Source organism: Natator depressus, chromosome 1 (genome assembly GCF_965152275.1).
Source record: "Natator depressus isolate rNatDep1 chromosome 1, rNatDep2.hap1, whole genome shotgun sequence".
NCBI lineage: Eukaryota > Metazoa > Chordata > Testudines > Cheloniidae > Natator > Natator depressus.
The window spans coordinates 97071370-97091135 of NC_134234.1; the positions used below are offsets into that span (position 1 = coordinate 97071370).

At 41.3% G+C, this 19766-nt stretch overlaps 1 protein-coding gene across 6 annotated transcripts in view; it reads left to right on the forward strand.

Annotated features, from left to right (window-relative positions):
* Positions 1 to 19766, forward strand: part of MBNL2 (muscleblind like splicing regulator 2) — a 154396-nt gene that overhangs the window by 112595 nt on the left and 22035 nt on the right. For 3 of the 6 annotated variants that reach the window (XM_074962739.1, XM_074962732.1, XM_074962756.1), the window contains exons 6-9: positions 13059 to 13112; positions 13750 to 13903; positions 17500 to 17535; positions 19070 to 19164. In XM_074962739.1, coding sequence (XP_074818840.1) covers positions 13059 to 13112; positions 13750 to 13903; positions 17500 to 17535; positions 19070 to 19164 — 339 coding nt within the window. The remainder of the gene's footprint in view (positions 1 to 13058; positions 13113 to 13749; positions 13904 to 17499; positions 17536 to 19069; positions 19165 to 19766) is intronic. The other 3 variants (XM_074962748.1, XM_074962764.1, XM_074962775.1) reach the window with 3 other exon arrangements.

Sequence of the window (19766 nt, forward strand, 5' to 3'; positions counted from 1 at the left end):
TACAAAGTGGAACAGCTTCAACAGGAGAGATTGAGAGCAACCCATCCACAATAGTCTAAAGCCCGGTGGTTAGAGAACTCACTTGGCAGGGGAGGAGACTTGTGTAGAAATCCCTGCTCCAGAATGGCAATTCAAATCTTGGTCTCCCACCTGCCTTGTGTAGAAATCCCTGCTCCAGAATGGCAATTCAAATCTTGGTCTCCCACCTGCCTTGCAAATGCCCTAAATTTGGATTAAATGGACTAAAGGTCGTGAGGGACACATGGACAAACACATGCACTCTTTCTGAAACTGGCCCTGTAATCTTTTTCACAGCCAAAATGAACCAGGTCAAATTCATGAATAGTTTCAGGTTGATCCAAACTGCATTTTTGGCTAATAAATTAAAATACATTTCATCCAGATGCAGTACCAGTCCTTCAGTCATGCAAAATTCATTACTTCTAGATATAAAAACGAGGCTTGTCAATTAAGAGCAGATATCTCACGCGATTAACTCAAAAAAATTAATCGTGATTAAAAAAAGTAATCGTGATTAATTGCAGTTTTAATCGCACTGTTAAAACAATAGAATACCAATAGAAATTTATTAAATATTTGGGATGTTTTCCTACATTTTCATATATTTTGTATTCTGTGTTGTAATTGAAATTAAAATGTGAATTATTTTTATTACAAATATTTGCACTGTAAAAATGATTTTAAAAAAATAGTATTTTTCAATTCACCTCATACAAGTTGTGTAGTGCAATCTCTTTGTCGTGAAAGTGCAGCTTACAAATTTAGGGTTTTTTTGTTACTTAACTGCACTCAAAACCAAAACAATGTAAAACTTCAGAGCCTATAAGTCCACTCAGTCCTACTTCTTGTTCAGTTTGTTTACATTTACAAGAAATAATCCTGCCCTCTTCTTATTTACAGTGTCACCAGATAGTGAGAACAGGTGTTCGCGTGGCACTTTTGTAGGTGGCATTGCAATGTATTTACATGCCAGATATGCTAAACATCCATATGCCCCTTCATGCTTCGGCCACCATTCCAGATGACATGCTTCCATGCTGATGACACTTGTTAAATTCAATTAACGCATTTTTTTTTTGTGATTGAATTCCTTGGGGGAGAATTGTATGTCCCCTGCTCTGTTTTACCTGCATTCTGCCATATAGTCCCGGATGATGACCCAGCACATGTTGTTCATTTTAAGAACGCTTTCACTGCAGATTTCACAGAACGCAAAGAAGGTACCAATGTGAGATTTCTAAAGATAGCTACAGCACTCAACCCAAGGTTTAAAAATCTGAAGTGCCTTCCAAAATCTGAGAGGGACGAGGTGTGGAGCATGCTTTCTGAAGTCTGAGAAGAGCTACACTCTGGTGAGGAAACTACAAAACCCAAACCACCAAAAAAGAAAATCAACCTTCTGCTGGTGGCATCTGACTCAGAAAATGAAAATGAACATGCGTCAGTCCGCACTGCTTTGGATTGTTATCGAGCAGAACCAGTCATCAGCATGGACCCATGTCCCCTGGAATGGTGACTGAAGCATGAAGGGATATGTTAATCTTTTGCACATCTGGCGCATAAATATCTTGCGACACCAGCTACAACAGTACCATGAGAAAGCCTGTTCTCACTTTCAGGTGACGACGTAAACGAGAAGCAGGTAGCATTATCTCCTGCAAATGTAAACAAAGTTGTTTGTCTGAGCAATTGGCTGAACAAGAAGTAGGACTGAGTGGACTTGCAGACTCTAAAACTTTACATTGTTTTATTTTTGAATGAAGGTTTTTTTGCACATAATTCTACATTTGTAAGTTCAGCTTTCATGATAAAGTGATTGCACTACAGTACTTGTATTAGGTGAATTGAAAAATACTATTTTGTTTTTTTACAGTGCAAATACTTGTAATAAAAAATAAATATAAAGTGAGCACTGTACAGTTTGTATTTTGTGTTGTAATTTAAATCAATATATTTGAAAATGTAGAAAACATCAAAAAAAATTAAATAAATGGTATTCTGTTATTGTTTAGCAGTGTGATTAATTGCAATTAATTTTTTAAATTGCTTGACAGCCCTAATAAAAAAATAAGCAAAGTATTTTTCTGAGCCAAACTAGTTCTAAGATATGCCTCCTTTTATTGAAATAAGCCACATTCAAGACAGAGACCAAGAGGAAGAGTCTTTTGAAATACAAGTTTGAATTACTAGCATTATACCACCAAAGGAGAAGAAGGCTGAAAGCCAGATGATGGTATATTATTCCTGTGGAAAATTTTATAGATGGCCTTTAATTGGATATTTAAACTCGGAAGAGTTATAATGTAGACAAAAGAAGCTTTTTTTCATCCCACTTATTTTTATTTAATACAAATCCAAAACAAAGGGAAACCAGGGGTCAAAATAAATAAATGGAGTCAATTCTCCATTGGGACAAATAATATGGGAGAGTATGGGGAAAAGTGGTTGCTGATACAATATATATATAGGCGAGGCCCCCCCAAAATGGTCAAGAATTATTCAGTCAAAATACTGTCTGACCTAAAAATAATAATAATTCTGGTGGATCTCCATTGGAAGGAACAATCAAGGATCCTTAACCAACAGTTCCTGCTTCCAGATGGGTCCTGAGTTGAAATTATGGTCTCACAGCAGACATACCCTAATACTTGTTGGGCAGGAATATGGATCAAAAGGCTTGAGTACTTAAAGCCTAGATTATGCAGGGTTCTATAGACTAATACTAAGAGAAGGGGTTAATTTACACACTTCATAAATGTTCGAACAGCACATATTTTTGCTGTAGAACATGTTAACATATATCTTCACCCATGTTGGAACTCTTTTACCTTTATAAAAACACTAATTAAACAGCCTTGAAGCAAAATTTACAACCATGTATAATAGCCAGTGCTACACGGTAGTCAACACAGAAGATAATTCCCCCATCAGTTAGTCAAAAATTCCAAAATCAACAGTTTCCTAACTGTACTCTGTAGGTCACTGATGGTGTGTGGAGCACTTTATTTTCCACTTTAAGTAATTGCCGTAGTTGCCCAGGGAAGTTGTGTGATAGTGAAGGTGAGGGGAGGTGTCATTATGAAAGGAAGGGAGATCGTCCATGGCACTAGTGAGATGTGGTCCACATTATGGCAAATGTGAGAACTCCATTCTTGAACCCTCTCAAAAAACATTATCAAAAAACAAGCAAAGATTCTTGGCTTGTGTGGGCTATTTAGCAGCATAAAAGTAGCTCTAGGGCAGTGGTCTCCAACCTTTTTATGCCTAAGATCACTTTTTGAATTTAAGGACAACCCAGGAAGTTCGGAAGTGGGTGCAGGCTCTGGGCTGGGGCTGAGGGGTTCGCAGTGTGGGAGGGAGCTCTGGGAGGAGCCTGGGGCAGGGGGTTGGGATACAGGAAGGGGTGAACGGTGCAAGCTCTGGGAGAAAATTTGGGTGCGGGGGGGGAGGAGGGCGCTCCGGCCTAAGGCAGAGTGTTGGGGTGCAGGAGCGGGTGCGGGATGCTGGCTCTCTGCGGGGGTCAGGTCTAGGGCAGGGGATTGGGGTCCACAAGAGGGTTTGGGGTGCTCACCCTGGGAGGAGGCTCAGGGCTGGGTATGGGGTCCTGGCTCCAGGAGGGGGTTGGGGTGTGGCCTCTCACCGGCTGGCACTTGCCTCAGGTGGCTCCCAGTTGGTGGCACAGCGAGGATGAGGCAGGCTCTCTGCCTGCCCTGTCCCCACACTACTCCTGGAAGGGGACAACGTGTCCCTGAGGAGGGGGGTGGAGGGCACATGGCTCTGTGCGCTGCCCCTTTCTGCCGTCATGGCCCCTACAGCTCCCATTGGCCACAGTTCTCTGTTCCCAGCCAATGGGAGCTGCAGGGGTGTTGCTTTCAGACAGGAGCAGCATGCCAAGACCTCTGTCCGCCCCCTCCTCCCTACCCCTGTGGGGGCGTGCTGGCCACTTCCGGGAGCAGCGTGGGGCCGCAGCAGCAGGGAGCCTGCCGTAGCGGCAGTCCAGCAATACCCTCGGAGATCGTGATCAACTGGGAGATCCCCAGGATCAACCAGTCGATCGCGATCGACTGGTTGGTGACTACTGCTCTAGGGCCACCATAAAATAGAGTTAAGATGAGATAAAGTCACCTTTGTCCCCACTCCCTCAGGGTACATCTTCGGTGTTGTGCCTCCAGGAAAGAATCCCAGCCAGACCAAGGGGTCAGTGAATTCCAGAGTTCAAGACCCCTTTAGGAATACCCTACCTCTAGCCCCTGACATTTAAACCTAGTAACTTTTCCTTAAATGCCTTAGCTCGAGGGTGGGCAAACTTTTTGGCCCGAGGGCCACATCTGGGTATGGAAATTGTATGGTGGGCCATGAATGCTCACAAAATTGGGGTTGGGGTGCAGGAGGGCATGATGGCTCTGTCTGGGGGTGCAGGCTCTGGAGTGGGGCCAGAAATGAGACGTTCAGGGTATGGGAGGGGGCTCCAGGCTGGGGCAGGGGTTGGGGTGTGGGGGAGAGGGATCAGGGCTGGGGCAGGGGACTGGAGCACGGGAGGGGGTCAGGAGTGCAGGTTCCGGGCGGCGCTTTCTTCAAGCAGCTCCTGGAAGCAGTGGCATGTCCCCACTCTGGCTCCTATGTGGAGGTGCGGCCAGGCGGCTCTGTGAGCTGCCCTGTCCGCAGGCGCCGCCCCGCAGCTCCCATTAGCCACAGTTCCCGGCCAGTGGGAGCTGAGGGGGTGGCACTTGGGGCGGGAGCAGCGCGCAGAGCCCCCTGGCTGCCCCTAAACGTAGGAGCTGGAGGGGGAATGTGCTGCTGCTTCCAGGAGCCTCAGCACGCACATGCGAAGTGGCCTCCTACCCCACTTCCCAGCTGGGGCGCGGGAGCAGGGCAAGCCCCAGGCCCCGTTCCCCAGCGGGAGCTCCAGGGCCAGATTAAATTGTCTGGAGGGCCAGATGTGGCCCGTGGGCCGTAGTTTGCCCACCCCTGCCTTAGCTGATCTCAGCTTTTGAGGTAAAAGCAAGGAGATGGGCAGTCTGTGAAATAGCCAGAGCTCAGACTACTTATAGCTGAAAACCAGTGTTTTGGTATTTTTGTGCTTTAAGTGAATTTGAAGACAGTGTGATCCATTAGTATAATCATTACATTATTTATGGAGCACTAAAAGTGTGTTCAGTGCAGTAAGAAACATGAAAGAAGACATTAAGAAAAACACAAAATCTAAATTAAATTAAATATTCACCATACCTTAAACACACCTCATAATAGTATACATAAAGTATATGTGGTAGATAAAATATAGAGACTTCATGCGGCTAGTTAATTTTATTTGTTTTCTTTCTCCCACCTCTCTCCTTCTGTTCCTCTCCAGTGGTTGGTTATCATGGAAAGGGCTGGTGGAAGAAATAGTTTTATAGAGGGGTTTGATTGGTGAGAGGGAGGTTCTTTGGTGAACAAGGCTTCAAGCGTAGGGGTGAAAGGGAAGAAGGTTGTAAAGATATGAGGAAGAAGTGGACAGTCAAGCGAAAGGCATGGCGGGCAAGGGAGACAAGGAGGAAACAAGCTGCCTTATAGGTAGAGACATTGCTACTATAGAACCTTGAAATTGAGCACTAGGACCTTGACTTGATCTGGAAGGCAAGGGAAAAGCCTGCAAAAGGATTCAAAGAAGGGAGTTTGCAATGGAGCAAACAGGTTGAGATGTATGCAAGACCAATGCAAAGTTGTGAATCAGCTCAGTGTGAGCTTCCAGTGTGACACTGTGGCCAAAATGGCTGTTGCAATCCTTGGTTGTGTTACCTTTGTATTGGGCACTGGTGCGTCTGCTGTTAGAATATTATGTCCAGTTTTGGTGTCCACAATTCAAAAACAATGTTGATAATTGGAGATAATTGGAGGTTCAGAGAGCCACGAGAACAATTAAAAGAACAGCCTTATGGTGAAAGACTCAGGGACCTCAATCTATTCGGTTTAACAAAGAAGGTTGAGGGGTGATTTGATCATCTATAAGTACTTAAATTGGGTAGAGAAATTTGATAGTAGAGGGCTCTTCAGTCTAGCACAGTGGTCTCCAAAGTTTTTGGATCGCGCACCCCCACAGTGCAGCCGAAGAAAGGAGGAGGGAAGACCTGTCGCAGGCGTGCCGCCGGAGGGGAAGTCCTGCTGCAGGTGTGCAGAGCTGCCGCCAAAGAAAAAAAATGGCGGAGTGCCGTCCAGCGGCACTCCTCCAGCTGCGCACCCCCTGAGATTCTCTGGCGCACCCCGTGGGGTGCACTCACCCCACTTTGGAGACCACTGATCTAGCAGACTAACCCCTGGTTTACACTACGGCGTTAGGTCGAATTTAAAATGAATGCATCTACACAAGCAACCCCATTCCGTCAACCTAAAGGGCTCTTAAAATCGACTTCTGTACTCCTCCGCGGCGAGGGGAGTAGCACTGAAATCGACCTTGCTGGATCGAATTTGGGGCAATTTGATGGTATTGGCCTCCGGGAACTATTCCAGAGTGCTCCAATGTGATCGCTCTGGACCGCACTTTCAACTCTGATGCACTAGCCAGGTACACAGGAAAAGCCCTAGAAAATTTTGAATTTCATTTCCTGTTTGGTCAGCGTGGCGAGCTCACGTGACCATGCAGTCCCCCCAGAATCACAAACAAGCTCCAGCATGAACCAAAAGGGAGACACTGGATCTGATTGCTGTATGGGGAGAAGAATCTGTGCAGGCCGAACTCCGATCAAAAAGAAGAAATGATAATATATATGCCAAAATCGCACAGGACATGGTGGAGAGAGGCTACAACAGGGACACACAGTAGTGCCGCGTGAAAGTTAAGGAGCTCAGGCAAGCCTACCAAAAGACAAAGGAGGCAAATGGTCGCTCTGGGTCAGAGCCCCAGACATGCCGCTTCTATGATCAGCTGCATGGCATTCTAGGGGGGAACCCTACCACTATCCCACCACTGTCCGTGGACACCTGCAAGGGGGGAGTCTCATGCAACAGGGAGGAGGATTTTGTGGATGAGAAGGAGGAGAATGCGCAGCAGGCAAGTGGTGAATCCATCTCCCCGGCAGCCAGTACCTTTTCATCACCCTGGAGAAATACCCTCCGAAGGCGGGTTCCCGGACCCTGAAGCCGGAGAAGGCACCTCTGGTGAGTGCACATTTGTAACTACAGTACAGGGTTTAAAAGTAATAGCGTTTGATTTGCCCTGAAGAATTGGGAAGCATTTGCGGGCAGTACAGCTACTGGAAAAGTCTGTTAATGTGTCTGGGGATGGAGCAGGAATCCTCCAGGGACATCTCCATGAAGCTCTCCTGGAGGTACTCTGTAAGCCTTTGCAGAAGGTTTCTGGGGAGGGTTGCCTCATTTCATCCTCCATGGTAGGATACTTTACCACGCCAATCCAGTAGCAAGTAGTCTGGAATCATTGCAGCACAAAGCATGGCAGCGAATGGTCCTGGGTTTTGGTCGCATTCAAGCAACATTCGGGCTATAACTTTCTGTGTTAGCCTCAGGAGAGTGATATCATTCATGGTCACTTGGTTGGAATAGGGGAATTTTTGTAAGGGAACAGTAAAAGGACCCCATTCACGCTGGGTTGCTTGCGCTTGGCTAAAAGGGATCAACCCGGAGAATAGCCATGCAGTGGGGTAGGGGGAGGTGTGTGCTGCACATCCCCCCAAAAACCGCAGCCCCTCCTTTTAAATGTGAAACCCAACCGGCATTGCCTGCTATGGGAAAGGATGGCTCTGCAGTTTGAAACCATTCCCACATGTTATGAAGGCGGAGAAAGGCAACCCTGCATACCAAAAGGCTTACCATGGCTGCCTGGAAACCAAATTCTGTTGCCCAGCCATGTGTGATGTGTCACCATACCGGCAGGCGCTCAATATAAAAAGGCAAAATGCGACCTTGTACCGAAAGCACATGTGCTGTCTGCTGTGAATTGCTTGATTCACTGTGAAAGATTCTCCCTTTTGTTCTCAGAAATGTATCATCTTAAATTTTACTCTCCCTTTTTATCTCCCCCCAGATGCAAATGTTTCTGTGCTCCCCCTATCATCTCCGTCCCTGAGGTCATCGCAGATTAGAAGGAGAAAAAAACACACTTGCGATGACAAGTTTTCCGAGCTCATGCAGTCCTCCCGCACTGATAAGGCACAGCTTAATGCATGGAGGCATTCATTGGCAGAGGCCAGGAAAGCATTAAGTGAGCGCAAAGATCAGAGGCAGGAGGCGATGCTGAGGCTAATGGGGGAGCTAACGGACATGATGAAGCGTCTGTTGGAGCTGCAGGAAAGCCAACAAGAGCACAGACCCCTGCTGCATCCATTGTATAACTGCCTGCCCTCCTCCCCAGGTTCCATATCCTCCTCACCCAGATGCCCAAAAACGCACAGTGGGGAGGCTCCAGGCACCCAGCCACTCCACTCCAGAGGATGGCCCAAGCAACAGAAAGCTGTCATTCAAACAGTTTTGATTTGTAGTGTGGCTACAATAAGCAATATGGCCTTGTCCTTCCCTCCTTCCCCCACCCCGCCCCGCCCCACCCCACCCGGGCTACCTTGTCAGTTATCTCACTTTTTTTTTTAATTAATAAAGAAAGAATGCATGGTTTCAAAACAACAGTTACTTTATTTCCTTTGCCAGCTGTGATTGAAGGGGGGAGGGTGGTTGTCTTACAGGAATTAAAATCAACAAAGGGGGCGGGTTTGCATTAAGGAGGAACACACACAACTGTCACACTGTAGCCTGGCCAGTTATGAAACTGATTTTCGAAGCCTCTCTGATGCGCAGCGAGCCTCGCTGTGCTCTTCTAATCACCCTGGTGTCTGGCTGCTCAAAATCAGCCGCCAAATGATTTGCCTCAACCTCCCATCCCGCCATAAATGTCTTCCCCTTACTCTCACAGATATTATGGAGCACACAGCAAGCAGCAATAACAATGGGAATGTTGGTTGCGCTGAGGTCTAACCTAGTCAGCAAACAGCGCCAGCAGGCTTTTAAACGTCGAAAGGCACATTCTACCACCATTGCGCACTTGCTCAGCCTATAGTTGAACAGCTCCTTACTACTGTCCAGGTTGCCTGTGTACGGCTTCGTGAGCCATGGGATCAAGGGGTAGGCGGGGTCCCCAAGGATAACTATTGGCATTTCAACATCCCCAATGGTAATTTTCTGGTCTGGGAAGTAAGTCCCTTCTTGCAACTGCTCGAACAGCCTGGAGTTCCTAAAGATGCGATCGTCATGCACCTTTCCTGGCCATCCCACGTTGATGTCAATGAAACGTCCCTTGTGATCCACCAGTGCTTGCAGCACCATTGAGAAGTACCCCTTGCGGTTTATGTACTGGTTGGCAAGGTGATCAGGTGCCAAGATAGGGATATGCGTTCCGTCTATCGTCCCACCACAGTCAGGGAACTGCATTGCAGCAAAGCCATCCGCTATGACCTGCACATTTCGCAGAGTCACTACCCTTGATAACAGAATGTCAGCGATTGCATTGGCTACTTGGATCACAGCAGTCCCCACAGTAGACTAGCCCACTCCAAATTGATTCCCGACTGACCGGTAGCAGTCAGATGTTGCAAGCTTCCACAGGGCTATCACTACTCGCTTCTCAACTGTCAGGGCAGCTCTCATCTTGGTATTCCTGTGCTTCAGGGCGGGGGAAAGCAACTCACAAAATTCCAGGAAAGTGGCCTTACGCATGTGAAAGTTTTGCAGCCACTGTGACTCATCCCATACCTGCAACACTATGCGGTCCCACCAGTCTGTGCTTGTTTGCCGGGACCAGAATCGGCGTTCTACTGTATCAACCAGCCCCACTTCTACCATGATGTCCCAATTGCCACAGCCTGAGCTTTCAGGAATGTCTGTGTCCATGTCCTCATCACAATCGTCCTCGTGCTGGCGTCTCTTCAACTGGTTCTACATATACTCCAGGATAATGCGCGAGGTGTTTACAATACTCACAACAGCAGCGGTGAGCTGAGCGGGCTCCATGCTTGTTGTGGTATGGCGTCTGCACAGGTAACCCAGGAAAAAGGACACGAAACGATTGTCTGCCATTGCTTTCACTGAGGGAGGGGCGACTGAGGACATATACCCCAAACCACCCGTGACAATGTTTTTGCCCCATCAGGCATTGGGAGCTTAACCCAGAATTCCAATGGGCAGCGGAGACTGCGGGAACTGTGGGGTAGCTACCCACAGTGCACCACTCCGTAAGTCAATGCTAGCCACGGTATTGAGGACGCATTCCTCTGACTTAATGCGCTTAGTGGGGATATACACAATCGACTGTATACAATCGATTTCTAAAAATCGACTTCTACAAAATCGATCTAATTTTTAGTGTAGACATACCCTAAGATATAACAAGTGGAAGTTGATGCTAGACAAATTCAAACTAGAAATAAGGTGATAATTTTTAACAGTGAGGGTAATTAACAATTGGAACAATTTACCAAGAGTTGGGGTAAATTCTCCATCAATGGCAATTTTTAAATCAAAATTAGATGTTTTCCTAAAATGTATTCTCTAGTTCAAAAGGAATTAATTCAGAGAAGTCCTATGCCCTGTGTATACAGGACCCCAGACTAGATTATCACAATGGTCCCTTTTGGCTTACTGTGTGGATCTAAGTCTAAACTGAGGGAAGAGGATAAGGAGTGCAGATTTTGGAATCATAAATATAGAGATAATAGGGGAAGTTGTGAGAGTGGATGAGATCTGTGTTTTGGATGATAATAGTAATGGGTTGAGCACCTTCAACGCCCATTGAGTTAAATGAGAGTTTACAGCGTTCATCGCCTTCCATAATTGAATCCAGCCATAATATTTCAAACTCATATAGTTTTTTGTCCCTAGTGATCTCAGAATACTGTGCAAAGATGGATGGGCATTGTTAGATATTTTACAGAAGGGAGAGAGGAGGGAGTGATCAGCTTTTTCAAAGATAGCAGGTCAAGGTGGAGGAAAATAAACAGAAAACCCTTAGATCCGGCCTATCTATCTTACTATTGTACGTATACGGTCCCCATTACTATAGTATCTGAGTGCCTCACAAACTTGTCAACATATTTATCCTCACAACCGTGCTGTGAGTTAGGAAGTGCTATTATCTCTATTTTACAGTTGGGGAAGTGAGGCACAGAAGATTAAGGGTTCATTTGCATCGTGTGTTAGTCCTCACCAGTGCGGTGTAAATTCTAGTCTGCACCAGTGTGTTGTGCACTAACAGGTCAGGGTGGACACTATTTGTGCACGCTAAAAGTTTTTTGGTGTGTGTTAACACAGTCCTGTTTCAAATGGTGCTACATTTACACGCACTAGGGAACATTTAGTGCCCACCAGCAGGCTCCACACAGGCCAGTTAGTGCATGACATGCTAGTGCAGACTAGACCTTACATCCCACTGGTGAGGACTACCGCAGCATGTGGATGAGCCCTAAGTGACTTGCCCAAGGTCACAAAGGAAGTTTGTGGTAGATCAGAAATTGAATCTGGGTCTCCCACAGCCCAGGCTAGTGCTCTGACCACTGGACCCTCCTTTCCTGATCATTAATGACCTTGATAGAGCAGATCTCATAGAGTGGAGGGTGTAGAATCTAGGAAGAAGCTAGAGGAGAAGTTGTCAAGACATCAGGAATAGAGGACATGCTTAAGGACTTTGGATGCAAAGATATAAGGAAAGATACAAGGTGATAGTCGGAGAGACAGAAACGTGGATTTTGAAAGATGTTTTAAGGATTAGTGAAGCAAGGGCTATCCTGCAAAATGTTCATGTTGTCATTGGCCTAAGTTCTGTGACCCTAAGGTGTCTTAGACATGGTGCTCTCAGTACCTTGTCCTCCCTTTTTAATTATTGTTCTACTTTTCTATATCTGAAGCTAAGGATAGAAACAGTCTGAATATTCATTTCTCCTATGGACTTTGAGGAGCTACCTATTGTGAGTGTAAAAACCAGATTTCTGATTCATGAGGAAACCCTCCTTTCCATATGTTTTCATTAAACTCTTTTAAAATTCCCATTTAAAAAGAGTTATAGATGAAAAAGATCAACTAAATTTTTCTGCTGGAATGTAGTCAAATTAGCCCTCATCTTTTATCTCTTAATGCAAATATAGGTAATAAAATTTATGCTCATGTTAAGCATTGTTTTACATTTAAATATTTTTAAATGATGCTATATTAGCACCATAATTCCTGTTCTAATCATACATTACATGCTCTTGACAAATAGTATTGTTTTCTATCACCGATTCCTAAAGCTAGTAAAGATTTTCCTGAATGACATCTGAGAAAATATTTGCTTTAAAATCTTGGGCTTTTTCTCAGTGTAATATGGTAAATTAAAAAGGATAATCCAAGTTACTGTCCCAGCTATAGTAAAAAATATTAAACTGATAAATTAGTGATTAGACATAACATGAATTTGTTATATATTGGAAATAGGAAAACTGTTTATATTTTGACTTCAAAGTCTATTGAAATGTACATTTTATTAACTAAGGCCCTGATCCAACAAACATACACGTGAGTAATTCTATTAAAGCATTAAAACTCTCATTAGTGCTTTATATTTTAAATGTTAGTGTTGAAAATTTATTTTATGCTTTTTAACTTGACATAACTAACTTGTCAGAAATTCTTGTAAGAAAATCCTAAGAACCAATGTGTTTCTGTGAAGTATTATAATATGCTTAATGGTGTCTGCAAGCTGCTGTTTTAATTAACTTTCCTAAATTTCAAACATCTATATTTTACTCTCTTATATGCTTTTAACTAAGGTATAGTAGATGCATTATTGCTTCAGTACTAATTCAAGGTGTAATATTCATTTCTTTAGAAAACATTTTTGTTGTTGTGCATGCCTAGTGTTTTGTATGTTGTATACTGCATTCAGAATATTTTTTTCCTTCTCACCTATCCACAATGCAATGCCGTTCCCATGATGCACCTCTGCTTGCTGTTTACCTGTATGTTAATTCGCTTGAATCCCATTGGCCCACTGCCATCATGTGCTCGCTGCCTGTTATTAAAAGACTCAGTCGACTGCCAAAGCAATGAAGCGGCCTCTCGAAGCAACTGTAGACCTGGTACTTTGACCTTTCACCTTTTGCTTTGCATGTAGCTTTTCAGAGAAGCAACTAATGAAATTTGTATTGCTTTTTTTTTTAACATCAACTGAAAACTATCATATATTATTAATTTAGAAAAAATTCAGTATTATATTTATCCATCTCATTCTCATATGCAATAAATGCAAACAATTTAGTTTTTTTCCTAACATGATTTCATTTTAAAATACCTTTTCGTAGAAGTTAAAATTAAATATAACTGCTTTTGTAATTGAAAATACTATAATCCCTCACTGTATTTAATAATAGGAAAAATATTTAACTAAAAAAGAATACTTGGTAATGAAACAAGTGGTTTTTTCTTCCTAGAATATTTTAAGCCCAAATTTAAAGGAAATGCCACTTTTGTTGCTTTAAAGGCCTTCCTTTTCAGTAGTTGTGGTGCTACAGTTTTATGTTAATAGGACCATGCTTTTGCGATCAACAACAAAATTTCACTCATTGTACATTGCTATTATTTGAGTTAAGGTGCATGGCAAGGCATCTTTAACAGCTTTTTTAAAAAGTATATTACAATATTTTATTCATATATATTAGAAAATATGTATATCTTTTGAAAAATCTGCCAATTTAATTAATTTCTCTTTTTCTACAGGCTTTTCCTCCCGGCGTTCTTCACCCTTTACCAAAGAGACAAGCGCTTGAAAAAAGCAATGGTGCCAGTGCCATTTTTAGTCCCAGTGTCTTGCACTATCAACAGGCTCTTGCCAATGCACAGTTGCAACAACATGCAGCATTTATCCCAACAGGTATGTTGTATTTGCACTAAACAGAATCATATTTAAGCATTCTCCCCATAAGATAGTGCTTATCACATTGAATATACTTTTAACTGTGTAATCCATTCTCTACACATTCATGACAAGTATGCACAAATATTTTAATACACTATTTTAATTCCCTCTGCAGAATATTAGGATTCAGGAGGTAATTTCATCGTGTCATTAAGTAGCTTTAGTATTTTCTGTTATTGTCCTTATTTTGCATTTGTCAGAGTACTTTATATCTGTGTTAAATGGGTCGCTTGTTGGGTCCATCAATGAGCGCTGTGTTTGGTGGTGGGGAGGAGGAATGTCATTAACTTGATGGGGAAGGCATAATGTTTCTGCGATACAAGGGGAAGTGTGAAAAGTATTGGTAATAGCTGTCCCTGTTCTTCGGGTGTATTTTGTTCTTCCACCGCTACTGTTCGGCAGCCATGGACATACTCCTGCTACACAGTACCCTTTGCCCTCTAGAACTGCAGCGCTAAATTATTGCTAATTCCTGCACAGATGCACTATGGGGATAAAACACTCCCCATCTGCACAGAAGTGTTTTATGTGGGAAACTTGCTTTGTTGTCTTCATAATGGAATATTTTATAATCCAAAATTCTCCCCAGTTTTTGCAGTTAATAGCTGGTGTTGTAATTCTTAATATAAGTGATTTAACTACAGTGGAATTTTAGTAACATGAATATTCCATTGTTGTTCAGAGCTGTAGAAAACTAGACCATGTCATTTGGAAAAATCCACAACCCCATCAGGCCTAACATCTTGAGCTCATACATGTGGTGTGGAGACTTTCTTTTAACACTGTGAAAGAAGGGAGAATATTCCACTTAAATGTCTGATTTATGAATGAAGTGAACAGTTGCAATAAAATCCTCTATATTATTCAAAAAGAGAAGTATCTAAAAGTAAATACCCTGTATAGTGCATTAAAGAGTGCAATTTCAGTATTAGTATGTATATCAACCATGATTTTTTAGGCTGATTTAAAACACTTTTCTGTAGTAAATATATTTTCTATTTTTGAATATATTTGTTTATCTTTTATCATAGTCTTTAACCATCTAATAGTAGTATGAATTAAACAAGTAAAAGAATTCAAGATGCTGTAATTTCTTATAGCTTTGCAATAATCTTTTAAAAACAAAAATCATACGAACTCAGTGGAAGTTTGCCTGAATAAGAAGTATGTTAAAACTTAGTAAAGATCTCAGGCTTTGGTGCTATATTTGTTAAAATATGTTCTAAACATTTACTTTATGCACTTGTTTTACTCATTTTAATTTTGAAAATATCCCAAAATCTTGTGTAATTTCCAGTGAGATCCCATGACCATTTTGTAACTTGCTACTATAATGGAAATGTGCAGGAAAATATGCTAACGTCCGTGGGAAGGTTTGAAGGAATTTGAGAAATGAAAGAGCATCCAGTTCTTACAAATGTCCAAGAGTCCCCCTGCAAATGTACTTCACATCACAGCCATAAGAACTTGTGGTGGGGTGTACATTGTTCCTCCTCATAGGCACTGCCTTTCAGAGCTTTTCACTATAGGATATAATTAGAGTAAAATGCATTAAAATAACCCTGAAAAATAAGCTTGTTTGAAAATACTTCAGTAAGATAGCACTCAGATATTTTCCAAACTTAGAATGCTTATCTTTCCTCAAGTACTTTATTCCACGTGCTGTTTCTTTTCAATTCACATTTTTGGTTAACCCTGGAGTCGTCATAACCAGCGGTACAAAATTAGCTCAAAATTGAGTGGCAGTTTATTATAAATTCATGATGTAAAAGGATGTGGGCCTTTTTGCCAAACTCTTGAGGGGCTAGATTGTCATCCAGTCTCAGCACAGGTGCACAAAAAAGGGAAAAGGTGCAAAGAGTCTCTCATCTCCAGGAGACCCGGCACATGAGCTAGGGCAGAATGGGAGACGTTCTCATAGCAAGCAGGAGAACTCAGAAGATCTGGCATCACTAATATCTGTACAGAGGGGTGGGGGATGAGGACGTGAGCTATGGCGCACACCCTTTCCACTGGCCGGTAGAATGGCCCTTTCACAGAAGACAGTGCATGTTGCTCCTACAGTTATTGCACTTCTCAGGGAGTCCAGGAGGAACTGTGTGTTCTGGAACTTGGCTCTAAGTACATCTATACCTTCCCATTGTGGGACTGTGGCTATAAATATCGCACACCCTATGAAGCATGAAATTAATTCTTTAGTTTAAAATGGTAAACCAATATTTCCTGAACTAGTATCAGTTTTAAATACGTCCTACATGTTTGGTAGAAATGTTACAGCTAGAACCAGGTTTTGCTTATAAAATATATGGAAAACTGATATGTTGTTTTATATAATTTCCCTGCCTTTCCTAACCAATGACTCCCTAATTAATGTTTTGGGGCTTCGTAACACTGCTTATCTTAGATATTTTTGTACTGTAGTTCTCTTTTAATACAAAACACACACCAAGTTAGTATGACTACTTCATCTGCACTTTCTATTGTTTGGTGAATGGTTATTTGTGATCTGAAAAGCAAGGAGGGTAGTGTTTTCCTTCAGATGCTGTTTATTAGAACTGTTATGATCGCCGGAAGAGGGGAAAGTGTATGAGGGTTATTCTTCATGATAAGGTCATTCATAGTTACTTTTGCTGTTAAATAAATAAATACATAAAAGGTTGTTACCATCACCAAACAGGAGTTCTGCAAACTTAATCTACTTTATGCTACTACTACATATTCAGCACATAATGTGTTGTGTACATGCCACTTTGTTTCTCTTCCTCTCTACCGTTCACCTTCTCCCCACTACACACTGTACTCACCATCCTAAAAAGCCCTATCTATTTTCATTCGCTTTAGCAGAAAGGATAACAGTTGAATGAGCACAAAAACTGAACTCATATCACTTAGCTGTGCAGAGGCCTCCTCACCCCCGACTACTTTTGCAGCACATTCGCAGGACATCATGTGGAATGTTGCACAGTCACTAGCCACGCTGCATTGGTTCAGTTTCCAGTGCTGCCATTTTAGCATTTTTGTTAATAAAAGTAACATTAGTAATTTGTTGTTAAAAATGTGTGTGTTAATATTTAAACACAGATAACAAAATCTCCACTGAATAATAAGAATTTCTATTGAATTAAATGTTTTCCTCTGCTGTGTATCAGCAAAATTAATAAACATTAATCTGTGTAGCTAACATAATGCTGTCTGAATTGTTGAATGGATTTAAGCAGCCATTAGATAATCCAATATTCAATCAAAAATTGTTTTTAAAAATCATTATTTCTACAAAAAATATATGAAAGATGTTTATGAAATCTGGTCCATCTTAAATACACACACAGATGTACAAAATATGTCTTGGTATACTGTAATAGTATTTTAGGATAACATTATTTAAAGTCACTCTTGTAACACAAAAACTATGAATGACCTTAAGATTGTGTTCAGCTAACTTCTACTTATCCTTGGTTATGCTTGAATCTCAGTTTGAATGTTAACTCTAAACAGCTAACCTGTTTCTTCCCTTTATTCACTTTTTCCACCTATCATTGCATGACATGCAGGGTCAGTTTTGTGCATGACACCCGCTACCAGTATTGGTAGGTTCTAAATTTCTTTATTGATCTCTTTTATATTGTATACTGTACTTTCAGTTGTTTGCAAATCTTAAACATGACTTGATTACTAGATTTAAAGGTTCATTTGGCTTTTTGATTGACTTTGTAGGATCTTAGATTTGTTTGTAGGTTAAAATTGCAGTTTAGATGTGACATCACCTGCTATAACAACCACACTGCAAATGCATAAAATCATGGATTCCAATCTGCTTTTCAGTTTTCAAAATTGTATTTCTCTCAATATATTTTATAGTATTTCTAAAATCATAAAATATTGGTAAAGCAAGCTAATTTCATCAGTGTTTTGAAGTTTCATAGTTGTGTGCCTATTTCTCCTTTTTGCTGTGTGTTAAAAAGTTTTATCAGAGTTTCCCAGAAGCATTTATTTTAATACTTGTAACTGAAAGTACTTTGAGACCTAAGGTCTGAATCGTATTCCCTCTTAATTAAATCAAATCCACTTTAAAATTTGAAGCAGTTGAATGCACATATTTTATGGTTGCAAAATTAGCAACAGACCCTTACTCATGTGAGTAATGCTTATTCAAGTGAGTAGTCCCATTGATTTTAATGGGGCTACTCACTTGAGTTTCAGCTACACACATGAGTGAATTTTGCACATATTGATAAATTTGTCCTTAAATTAAAACTGAACAAAAAATAAATTTTCACAATCTGCTTTGCTCTTTTAGATCAAACAAATTAGTATTTAAATCAGGAAAATAATTATAACACTGATGTTTGCCTCAAAGCAGATAGTAATTTAACTCAAATAAAATCCAACAGTTATGGGGAGGTAACAGAACATAAATCCAGAAACAAAAATATAAAAATTGTATGTATGTTTAAAGCAAGGCTGCAAATATACTTTTAACCTATAATACTGGTAAATGAAAATAAATTATTTTTAATATGTACAGAAATAATAAACTATTTCTTTCCTTTCCAATACTAAAAATGAAAGATTTCACTTCTTAAGGAATGGTGTTTTAATGTGTTTTAGCTACTTAAAAATAGTCTTTCAGTTGATTGAACAATTCTTACTTAAAGTAATAAGCTGTTTTGGTAGATGCCCAATTTAAAACAGGTTTCAGAGTAGCAGCCGTGTTAGTCTGTATCCGCAAAAAGAACAGGAGGACTTGTGGCACCTTAGAGACTAAAAAATTTATTTGAGCATAAGCTTTCGTGAGCTACAGCTCACTTCATTGGATGCATTCAGTGGAAAAAATAATTTGTCAAATTCTTAAATATAATGCCAGCAATCATAAGTTATTTTGCTTTTTCTGGGAATCACTGATTGTGTTGACAAACTTCCTTTAATTGTACTTGTAATAAGCTATTTTCCCTTTTTTATTTCTCTGCCACGCTTTCTTGCTTTGCATTGTGATTGCATGCCATCTGCTGGTTTAACCCATGATGGCTTGCTGCTCTGATATTCACCATGCCAAAATACCACTTCTATTACCATAATGCTACACCCTCCTGTTCATTGCTTCCATGGTTCCCCTCCTGAAAGTACCCATGATGCACAGCGCTACGTCCGCCACTGTCTCTGCAGCAGCAACTCCTGCAACAAGTGTCCCCTTCGCCGCAACAGCCACAGCCAATCAGGTTTGCTCCTTTTAAAGCTTTCTTTCACAAATCCCAAACTCTAACTGAGTGCTGATATTTTTTTTAAAAAAATTCTCATGGAGAATTTTTTTTTCATGTTTACCCATCAAATTTTATTTTTAAATAGTTTATAGCAAGTGTTTATGGACAGGTTGCACTTATTTAGAGTTAACATTTATTGCAAATAATGATGTAGCTATGTTTTGTGTTGCAGTGTTTGTTTCTTGTATCTAATATTGTGTAATTAACCCAGCTGAGTGAGAATCATTTTAGTAGTGGACTGCTTGTTAAGATTTACAACTAACTTTGGATGCCAAAAGGAAAAAATATTACAGCAGTTTTCAAATGTTCATATATGTTAATATCCTTTTCTCCATACAGTATGTGTAAATGACTAGCTCATTGTGTTCGTGAAAACTGACTAAAACCACAAGTGGGCAAAGTCAGCTGAAGAGAAGTCCGTGAAAAGGAAAAAGTAAACATTTTCTAAAAAATGCCAGTAACATAAGGAATAACTCACATTTGCATTCTTCATATTTACATGGAAAGTTGGACTCCTCTGTCCACTCTAGATTTTAAGGGACACTGCCAACTTGAAAATT